The 11,726-nt window shown below is 41.1% G+C and overlaps 1 protein-coding gene across 1 annotated transcript; it reads right to left on the reverse strand.

Moving 5' to 3' along the window:
* Window positions 1-1,202: 1,202 nt before the first annotated feature.
* LOC120772856 (putative gustatory receptor 22c) lies at window positions 1,203-2,545 on the reverse strand. The gene is made up of 2 exons (XM_040101673.1): window positions 1,487-2,545; window positions 1,203-1,433 (listed from the first exon to the last, which is right to left on the reverse strand). Exons 1-2 carry the CDS (start codon window positions 2,534-2,536, stop codon window positions 1,203-1,205), a joined length of 1,281 nt encoding a protein of 426 aa, XP_039957607.1. The 5' UTR covers window positions 2,537-2,545.
* Between the last annotated feature and the right edge of the window lie 9,181 nt (window positions 2,546-11,726).

Here is an 11,726-nt window from a genome sequence, read left to right on the forward strand (position 1 = left end):
ACGCCAGTTCAGACAGCTGCCAATGTGCCTCCAATATGCGTTGCACATCGCCAGCCAACATATTGAGGCGCCAGCGCTTGCCATGCCGCACGCTGTCGCTCATTTCCTGTAACAAATGCCTTAGGTACCATTGCACGTATTTCAGGCTATAACAAATAGACCATAAAAACCAAAAGAAATTGAATGTCGTCAGACGGAGTATTGTCGTGGTTTGTAGCACCATCAAGAAGAAATAACAGTCCGACCAAGTCCACTCAAACTTGATTTGTACGAAAATCACCGCGGTTATAACGACGAGTATGCTCACATTGATATACTTGGCAAATATGAGGCGATTCATGCGCCATTCGATGAAAGCCACACGCGGCAGCAGCGCTAGGTAGGTCTTCCGCAGATGTCGGTACTTGCGCAACACTTCGTAATTAACCAGGTCGATTTTTGGACGGTTCAGTATGGTGTAGAGCACCGCCAAACTGCGTATGATATTTGTTAAATAATCGATATAGGTCATCATGGGGTTCCATTGTATCGTGGAGGAGCGCTTCATGGCATTCCAAAAGATGAAAGGCAGCGATAGGATCGTCCACAGATTGGCCACCAAAGCTAACACCTGCATCCATAGCTGTTGCTTGTAGGTGCCTGATGTGGCGTTGTAATTGAATGACGTCATGCCCAGCGCGATGGTGACATAGTTGTAAAGGCGCTGGAACCAGAGCTTATGCATAATCATCTTGGCGCGTGAACTATGTCATGTGCCTGCTTTCGAGGGCAACTGAAGCTCTGTCTAAAACTATTTACTGCGTACACGTTGAATTTCGGGCGTCATTAGCGACTCAGAAGTCGCCCCCACGCACATTGTTCTTAATGACATACAGACTTATTAACGAGGTGGTGGTATGCGATCCAGGTGATAAGGTTTTAGGTGCCATCAACTGAGATGCAATATTGATGGCACACAAACTTTCTCTGAAGTAGAAGCGCAACTAATTTGGAATTGTTGTTTATTTGGAATGACGGCATTACTTTTATACCACAACACAAATAAATATAAGGTGGAAAAGCGAGCAACACATTTATTTCAATTTATTTAATTAGAAAATAAGTTTGTTTTAGAAACACTATTTTACATATACGACTATAAATATAATGACAGTTATGTTTAAATTTTGTGCCAGCTACTTAAAATCAGCCAACATTTTGCCTCATACATCTATATAGTCATCACCAAGCCGTAGCATGTGGTTAATACGCTCCAGTACGCCGCTTGATCGTTTCGAATTCTTTCGCGCTTCAAAATCGAATTGCACCAATATGACTATGTGGCGCGCGCAGAAGGCCCAAAGAGCCAGTGAAGTCTGCCGGTTCAGGGAGAACATGCCGGCGATGTTGATAGTCACTTTTTGCTGTCTCAGCTGTAGAGCAAAACTTTCGCACTGCAAGTAGAGTTTAATGCAAATTATAACTCTATTTAAAAAATGTTCATTACCTGTCGCTCAAAAGCGGAGCTCATCAATGGCAGCACTTGGAAGCGTTGCAGTATTTGCCTGGTCGATTGGCAGGCGAACGTCGTAGCGTCCGCGCCCCAGTACAGCAAATTGATGTCAATAAAGACAATCATACTTGCCACCAATGACGTAATTATAGACGGCACACTCTGCGGCATATTAATGGGGTCACTTAGCGAGACCACAAAATAGTATCCGTACGATATGTTGCTTATTAAATATGTTAGTAACACCACAATGATTTGCCATCGGTAGACTGAGTTCAGACGCAACAACATCGCGCTGAGTCGTGCATGCACCCCCTTTATTTCGTACAGCTCCTCCGCTGCCAATGCACTAAACTGCTGTAGAGTGCAACTGTTTGGCAGCAATAAGCCAGCGGCGCTCTTATGCAACTTCTGCAGACTGTGCAGCAATTCCTTGAGGCGTGCGTTTAGGCGCCACATGCGCTTCCGCACCTGCCAGAGCATGTAGAAGAACAAGAACAGCACTGAATTCAAAATGCTCTCTATGAGACTTGTGTACAACGCCAGCATCCATACATAAACGTCCACGCGTATCGCCTGATTAAATATGCCATAGATGGGAATAAATAGATCAAGGCTGGTAGTGACCATTTTGAGTAATATGACCAAATCGGCCAGTTTCTCGATGCGTGCATTCATAGTCAGTTTATTAAAGTAAGTTCTGTCCAGTTTGAAAATATCTTGCGATATCTCCTTATAGATACGCTCACGGCGGCAGCGGCTCACTACCGAAAACACAACAACTGTGTAAACGATCAACAGATTGACCAAATCGGTGAAGGCGAGTAAATTATTTTTGAAATTCGCGGTTATATATTTGATGGATATTGCATGAGCACATGGCAGCAGCACCACTGTGATGATATTGGCAATCACAACATAGACATCTATGATTCTCGATTCGTATATCTTCTGGTTGTTATAATCAATGCGAAGTCTGGTGAATCCGAGAAAAATAGCGGTATAGTTCATGTATTGCAAACAAAGTGTAATAATTTTTGACATTGTAATTTATCAAGCGAAGTGTAGCCGATTGAATGCCGTTAGCGACTGCTGTCATTCCGTAATTGGGTTGCCAACTCCACGAAGCAGCAGATAGCTATCGCCATCTATACCCAAGGCACTCAATTAAATCAATTAAATGCTTGTAAAATATCCATTGTACGCTAAAATGAGGCCTCATTGCTCAAGTTCGGCATATTCATATTCTACTTACATATTAAGCCGGTTTAGTAAGTACTTAGCCCACCAAAGAGACACGTGAAACGAGGAGCTTAATAAATTAGTGGTAAGCACAAAACGCTTGGTAAATCGATGTGGACCTAATGATCCCACTTTTAGGAGTTTGTAGGTAACAGAAAAATCGAATAGCTGTCCAAGTTAGATTCAGAGATTCTGTATCAACCTTACGACCTAACCTAACCTCCTTTAGCTATATATATACATTTGACCCATCGCAAAAATATAACTTCTGGAGGTGTTGCAAAATAAAAACCGCTTTTCTGCAAACCGATGTCGATTTGCTACACAAATTCGGTATAGCAGAAACAATTCTTTGGATAAATTCCAAAGAATTCGAAGAAGAGTCTTTTTCCTCTTTTATTTTACTGTGTGATTTTCCCTTTCTCTTCCAAAAAAAGGATCAAAGTACTGTTCGATTTTGCTCTTTCCCCTTTTTTAAACTATTTCGAACATTTACGAAAAATTAGTAAATTTTATCTGTTAGAATGACTACTTATCGGACCGCCTTCTCCCAAGGATTCTCAGCAAAAATGTTCGAAAGATCTTGTTTTGATTTTAAGTTGATTATAAGAAATTCAATTTAATTCAAAAGGCAAGATCAGATTCAAACTTTACTAAATCGAAGCATATCAACAAGGGAGTCTATTGTGATACTCGAACTCGCTCCCGACATACGCGACTCGTAATCAAACTGCACTAGAATGATTGTGTGCCGTAACATAAAGGCCCCCATAGCCAAAGATGTCTGCCGATTCAGCGAAAACATGCCACCTATTCGCATTTCCTGTTGCCAAAGTTGCAGGCAAAACTGTTCACACTGCAATATAAACCATTAAAAATTATGAGAAGATATTTACAATATGCTTGGCATACCTGCCGCTCGAGATTTTGGCTCGTAAATGGCAACGTCCGATAGCGTTGCAGAATGTGCGCCGTTTCCTGGAAAGCATGTGTGGTAGAATGTGAGATCCAGTAAAGCAAATTTATATCCAGGAGCGCCAAAAATGCGGTTGACAAATTCGCCACCCATAGGAATGGGCTTTTAATCGTTTCTATCATACTGTTCGCCACTAAATGTATGAAGTAGCAGTATGAAACATTCGTGACTATATAGCTGAGTACCTCGCCGATAACTTGACACTTGAAGGTATTATTAAGACGTACAAGCAATCTGGACAGACGTCCATGCACTTTCGCCAGTTCACCCAAATCGCTGGTAGTAGCGAAAGCTAGTCGCTGTAGAGACACATAATTGCCATGCACCCGACCTCTGGAGCACCTATGCATACTCTCCAAGGACGTCCGCAACTTTTCAAGATTCGTATTTAACACGTACACTCGATATCGTATCTCCAACATTTGAATCAAATACAAATTGAGAGTGCCATAGCACATGGCTATAATAAAGCTGAAGTAAAATGATAGTGACAACGCTTTCATATCGATTTTCTTCGTTGCTTGTAAGGTGCCAACAAAAGGCCAAATCGCATAGAATAATGAAGTCAACATTTTCGTAAAATATATGTGATTCGTGCAACGCTGCATTTCCACCATCGTCGGTAGTGCACGAAAGTATGCTCTATCTAGAGCGAAGATCTCTTTCAGTAATCCAATGCAAGCCATTTCTCGGGTATAGCGTGATAATATATTAAAAGCTACGACGCTAAAAAGTATTGCCACATCCACGATATTGGTAAGTGTCAATAACTTGTTTGTGAAGTCCCCTGTTACGTCTGTCACAATGTAGAAGTAGAGAAAAGGCAACGAAACTGCAGTTAGAATGTTTATGATCAGAACGTAGACAGTCATTAAGCGCGAACTCTTAATTGTCTGCGTATGAAAATCCACCTTAAATCTGGTAATACCACAAATGATACCCAAATAATTGGTAGACTTTTGTAACCAACGACTTATTGCAACAGCTCTTCCTTGGCGATCTTCCATGCTTTTATTATTAGTCTTCAAATCTGGTCAGCACACGTTAGTCCTGTTCAACATTCTCTTTATATCTAACGTATTTGGGTAGAAGTCAAAGCCAGGAAAGCAGAACAAACAAAATGTAATTTTTGTCGCTCAATGCTTCTGCTAATACACTGAGAGAAAAAAAATGAATTAAAAAAAACCTGCAGATATCCCCTGTTGACCGCAAATATATCGGACGATAGCGTGTTCATAACATATCGACCCTGTTAGTGGCGCTCCTAGTGTAAATCAGATGCATAATGAGGGGATCCGCCAATGTAGGGTTAAAGCTACGTTTAAAGTTAATCTCGGTAAATAAGTAATGGGGATCTCAAGTAAAATCATTACTATTTCGTTCAGAGATCAATGAAAAAATGTTCTCTTCTGATTTCAAATTTTCCCTCGCTTTACTTAAAGTATCTAACTATTAACTATACACCGGAAATGTGGTCAATAACGTATATGCCGGACAATCCTATCTTTTAAGTTGGTTCCAACTGGGCACAGTGTGCTAAATTTTGCTAAATTTTGCTAAAATCGGCTAAGTAGTTGAGGAGTCCATCGCGGACAAACAACGTGACACGTAATTTTTATATATAAAAAATGAGATTTAGGCGTTTATTATTATAGTTTGGTGAGAAACTTGCACAGCGAGATAATTCGAAACACCGTTTATAAATGGCAGTAACAATAGTCAAAAGAATAAAACAAATCCCTTTCCTGAGTATGTATTGTGTTTCCAATTTCCCGCAGTGTTCATTAGGCCACAAACTTTGGTTCCTGTCTACTTTTGTAAATTATAATCAAAAATATATTACTAATACTCTTTCAATATAACGGTATACATACATGCATACACATAAACAAATGTATAGACGCTGTTTCATTAATTAATGCTGATAGGAAGGCTCCACCGCCATATTCAGTTGTCATTGCGATACGCATCGCGGTAAAGCACCTGCGCTGGCAATTCAAGTCATTTTGAGGCTAACTGCAAGACGCGGCTAGGCCGTAGCGTTAGTCCGAAAACATGCCTCAGTTTTTACGCTATTTTTACCGCTTTACTTATTATTACTCGCTCGCATTCGGTTTACTTCGGTTCGAGTATGATTTTCACACACAACACATACGACCTACAACCCGCGTTGCAGTCTACGCGCTACTAGTCAATCTGTTGGTAGTTGCACTGATGCCGCAACAATTCAAGCTCGACGCTATGAACTTTACGCGCAACCCCAAGGCGCGCCAACTCTTTCAGTTTCTCTTGACGTCATTGTCCTTGGCACGCTCGGTAGCGTGTGTGCTTATTTTGGCACTTTATTGGTGGCGGCGTCACGATATAATCGCGCTCATTATAGACTTTCAGCGTCAGTTTGGTATAAGAGTCAATTATCCTTTAAACTCGTCATTGTCGGTGCGTCGCTTTCGCTTTGCTTTATTCCGAAAATTGTTGCTTGTTTCTGCCATCGATTTGTTGCGCCTTGCGACGGCGTGGCGCTCAGGCAACTGGCGGGACCAGGCCTGTTATACTGATGGCAATTTATTTGGCAATAATCAACCAAGTGGTGAATCATTTCTTTTTCGGCATGTGTGTTTTGAATTTTCACTTAGAAGCGCTGAACGATGAGTTGCAGCGCATAGTGGATGCTGCAGCCATGTTGAGCGCAGAGCGGCGTGCGTGTCCTCAGAACTTTCCACGACGCTGTGCCCAACTCATCAATAAATTCAATGCTTTGATGGCGAGGCGCAAGCAACTGCAGCGCTTCGCCGATCGGTTGACTGCCATACTGGGTGTGCAGGCAGGCTGTGTGATATTCATACTTTATTGGTACAATATCACTTTTGTATATTTGTTCTACTCTTTAATGAAACCAGAAGGGGCGTTGTCAATGAACATGCCTTTATGGTCCGTTGTAGTCTTCCTAATCGTTGCTACGGCGTACTGCGGTGACAGTTTGGAGGTTCTCATTGCTTTTCGACGCCTACGGAAGAATTTTGCGACGTGTTTTTCAATAATGCAAACGCTCTCGGAAGTGTGGCAATTGAACCGATACTGGGAACGAAGTGTATGTATGGAAATATTTTCATCTGATATCGATATAAAATTTATTCCAATTTCAGCTGGAACAATTTTACCTCCAAGAAGCTTGCCACTCATATCAACCGATGATTATGGGTATATTCCCACTCCATGGACACGCTTTATTGGCGCAGTCAAATTCAACGATTTTAAGGTCAATCATTTTGGTGCAATACGATTATAAAAATTTTTGAAAGGCAGCTTATGACAAATAAAAGTGTATACGATATTTTCCGATAATAGCAGTCATCTAATAAACAGTTCATTATTTGATTCAGCAATAAACAAAGCGTTTTATTTATTGGCGTAGAAAAATAAATAAATGCTTGATTGAAATATCACTAGCATAATTTGTAATGAATTTCTATTAAAGCTACAGAAAGCTTCATTAGGCTTCAGAAAGCTTCATTAATCTTCATTAAGCTTTCCATGGCTTTTAAGCTATATAGCTTTCAACCGTAATAACCACCATTGCAAAAAGTTATTGCCTCCCGATAAAAGTTTCATTCCTGTAAACTTACGAAAGCTTCATGTCAGAGCGTATCGTCGTGCTTTAATGTTTACAGTTTTAGGTAGATATACTTGTATATATACATACATACACGTTTGCGTTATTTGCCTATGTCTGAGCATCATAACTTGTAATGGGTACATTATTATTAGTGAGCCTCAATATGGATGAACACATTTTAGCAGAAGAATATTCAGAAAGCTACAAAGAGATCGGAAACTATTATTCAAAATTATTCCATTATTATTATTTACCCAAAACTGCAGACAATTAACATTGGGCAGCCAAAGTTAAAGAAAGTTATACCCCCAAGTATGTGCTTAGAGGCACGGCAATCCTTTCCAAATATTTGAATAATTTAATTTCCAATTCTTGAAAGACAAAAAAGAAAGTTTTTCTTATTGCAATTAACCAAGGAAGAACCATTTCTCAAAGGCCCCAGTGACTATGATAGCATTCGATTTTTAATGAAATTCGACGACCGCAAAATATTTTTATTAAATACTGCCACTATTGGCAATCATAGCAACTTGAAAGCATTCAATTAAGGCCGCTTGTCGTGGCTGGCATGCAACATGTGCGGCGGCAAATTGCAAAGCATTTATTCAATCGAAAGTAAATATGGGTCAGCAGACAATAATCTGGGTGTATCTTAGAGTTACTTAAACAATGCAATCAGCCGCCAAGAATTTGCATATGTCGTGCCTCGAGGTGAGGCATTGGCTGCAAGCCACAGGTCATCGGGCACGTGTAGAATGTGGCAGTTGGTGTGCCGCAGCCAACTATTTCTGCGCTCGCGTGGCTTCGACAAATTGCAAGTATTTGCAAATTTTTCATTTTGTACAAATATCTCGAGAATAGACGCAGCCAAAGTGGGACCGGAAAGCGGATGCACAATTCACAATTTGTGTGCTGAGGGAAAATTGTTTGCATTGCTGCTGAGATTGAGGGTGTTGTCAAAGGTGCAGCGGGTAATTGCACCAAGTTAACGGCGGACTGTGGTTTGATGAAAGTGCTTTGGCCGGCTCCATTGGCCAATACGAGGGTGTAGCTCACTTAAGATTATTAAATATTATATAACGCAAAGCAAGAAATTGCCTGAAATATGTGTCATGCCGTCATGGCATCAACCGTCATTGAACACTCCCTGAAATCTGCTGAACTATTAAGCTGGTCTATTCAAATCACTTGCTGAGCTTTTTCTTTGCTCAACTCATTTGTGAAGTAAGTACAAGTGCACATAAATTTGTAGAAAATTAATGGAAACCTGCAGCAATTTGCGTAATTACTCTATCGACAGTAAGCGTACAATTTATCAACGAGTCAATTGACTAATTATAATAGGCGCTGGAAGGGAATGGGGGCATTTTAGATAAAGGAGCTTGATTTGTAGAAATCGTTATCCTAAATGTAGTTCCAATTTGAAACTCCCCAAACAACTGTACTTCGGCAGCCTATGTGCGGATTGATCTAAATCGAATCGGCATGCTTTTTGTTACTCAACTTTCAATTGTGACTTTTCACTAATAAACGCACGAAGAAAAGAATGATGGTATACACGCATTAAATATAACGATTCGGCTAAGCATTTCCCACTACTTCTATCTCCAGCTGCGTAGACAGGCAAGTCGCCTGTCTTGCGCATGACTCAAAGCCTTGACCTGCTTTCATTTCAGCCAGTTGGCACCCCCTTTTCTTGGCATGCCTTGAACAAGCTTGAACTCTTCACATAGGATTTTCCCAGATCCGAATTGTGAAAGTAGTACAAATAAACAAAGAAAAAACAACAAAAAAATAATCAAAATATAGCGAATTGGGCATATGAATAAAAATGTCGGTGACGTCGGTCGTTAGTTAATCTTTTGATTGTTGTAGTTAAATGATTTGGCTTACCTTGAAATTTTGCGTGTGAATGCCGAAATTCTAACACTCATTGTAGGAAAAATTAAGTGAAATAAAGTTGTATTTCTCCACGACTGTCGGTGCTGTTGTGTAAGGATTTGACTGAACATTTTATAACTTTTTTGAGATAAACCATAGAATCTTGGCAGACAATATCACATTTTCAAGCTTATTGTGAGTCGTAATAAGAAGACATCAAAATTTATCTTGGAAGACACTTCTCCACACTTCTGATACAGGGTTTGACCGGAAAGTATTAGGACTGACTTTCTTCCACCGCGACTGTACTTCGGAGCGTGCGCGTACCGGTAGACGGTGCTCCTAGCTAACGAACGAGCGGCTGGCCAGTTTTCTCCGAGCACCTGGAGAGTCAGGACAAACATTTTCGCGCGACGTGTTTCTGTGAGTTGTGCAAGTCGAAAATGTAGCCTTCGTTGGAGCAGAGTGCGCGAAAAAATTCTGTATGAAACTCGGTAAATCTGCAACAGAGACGTTTGATATGATCAAGCAGGCTTACCCAGATGTTGCTTTAGCAAGAAGCGGTGTCTTTCGGTGGCACCAGACCTTTTTAAAGAGCCGAGAAGAAGTCGCTGATGAATGAGAAAAGTTGCACCACGACAACGCCTCAGCTCACACTGCTCTAAAGCCTAGATGTGAAACCCCACCCCCCCCCCATTTTTTTGTTTCCTTGCTTGAAAAGGCCGATAAAGACAAGCATTTTGAGACGACAAAGGGGATCCAAGCAGCACCCACCTCGGCTCTCAATGCTATTCCGGAGAATGCCTTCCGTGACGCCTTCAATGCTTGGAGATCGCGCTAGCAGCGCTGCATCGACGCAAAAGGAACGACTTTTGAAAATTTTTAAACAATTGTAATGATTGGTTCTATAATTTTTTTTTAAATCGATGGGATGAACGGATGCAGAAATATGAATTAAGACCTTAACAATACTTGCTTCGATTTTTTTATTAATATTTTGTTAATAATTATTTCTGTTACATAAGATGATTATCAAACCTTGTGTGCTTTTTCCAACAGGCCACATCCGAGTCATATTTACTTATGTATCAGTGCAATGCCTTACTTTTGCTGCCTCTGCGACTGTTTTGTTGTATAATCTGGCAGGTTAATAACAATAACGGTAATTATTAACACCACTAAAAATGTGTCTTACAATTCATTAATTTTTGTTCAAGTAGAACAGTTGTGTGGCGTGTGCGCGGAAGTAAATACACAATTCTCATTGTGTCACGAAATATGTACTCATATTTCCATGGCTTCAGCAGCGTTCGCTTTGCCTTGGCACATTATACACACCACATACCCCCCACTCACTTAATTTCTTCGCCAAAAAAGGTTTGCTGATGTCCATTTTTCATGTCGGTCTTCCCTGCGCTCTCCGGCTAACGGTTCGCTTTCACACATGTGATGAGGTATTTGTTGGCGACAAGCTAGGTAATTCACCAATTTTCCAGCTGACTGCTTAACTTCCTCGACGGCCACTCAAAACGCCAAACGCCCGGTGCGTGGGAGCGAAGGCAGCAAGCACAGGAAACGTGGCAAATATAACGCGTGTCAGCGGGCGAAGATTTTGTTGTCAAAGGTGCGAGTGACGGAAGTGTTTTCAGGAGGGACGCAAGGAGCACATGTCCAAGCACTATTTATTGTTATGCACTTATAGGCATACATGACACATTTGAGCATACACGTACTTACAGATGTCAATCTGATGATATGACATTTCTGAGTTTCCAGTGTGAAGACTCTTGTTACTAGAGATTTAAAGCAGATCTACAGTGATAAAGTGATCTGCTCGCAAAGGTTGCTTGCGAAATTTCCATTAAATGAGTTTTATTCCTTAAAAAATGCTTTCCTTAGTTGGCGACGATTACTTTTGCGCGAATGGCAATGTAATCGGTTTTACAGCCAACGCACTACAAGGAGTCAAACTGTCGGTTCTAAGCGAAGCACTGCGGCAGCTCTGGATGCCAAGAATTCCAGCCTTCACTTCTGGGTCTCTCGCCTACATGTGCGGCTGTTGCCGGCAACAGTCGAGTTGATCATTGAGTTCGGAATGGTATTTGTAGTAACGGTACTGCTTTTAGTTATCCTTTGTTGTTGTTTTAGTTGTCACTTGTATAGGTATAGTGCCGGTGTAGTTTGCATTGTGGTAGCCGCCAGCGACGTTTTCATGTCCAAGGCGAATTTATGTCAACCGGAAGTAGGTTTACTGACCCACGTTTTCGTACTTCGTCCACAGCGGTGACCGGCCGCGGCCGTCGCAGGCCAAGCCAATTCACAAGCCAGCAATGCGAGTTTGCCAATCGCAACAACTAAAGCAAAAACAATTCTTGGAGAAAGTTGTGCACGCTGTGACATACACTCTCTAACACTAACACACACACATGCGCTGTCGCATACATACACACGTGCAGCGCAGAAATGTGTCCAAAAGAAAACCACTCAACTTTGTGTTCTTTGGGAAAAAGGCAAATTTC

The sequence above is a fragment of the Bactrocera tryoni genome, chromosome 3 (genome assembly GCF_016617805.1).
Source record: "Bactrocera tryoni isolate S06 chromosome 3, CSIRO_BtryS06_freeze2, whole genome shotgun sequence".
In the NCBI taxonomy this organism is placed as follows: Eukaryota; Metazoa; Arthropoda; class Insecta; order Diptera; family Tephritidae; genus Bactrocera; species Bactrocera tryoni.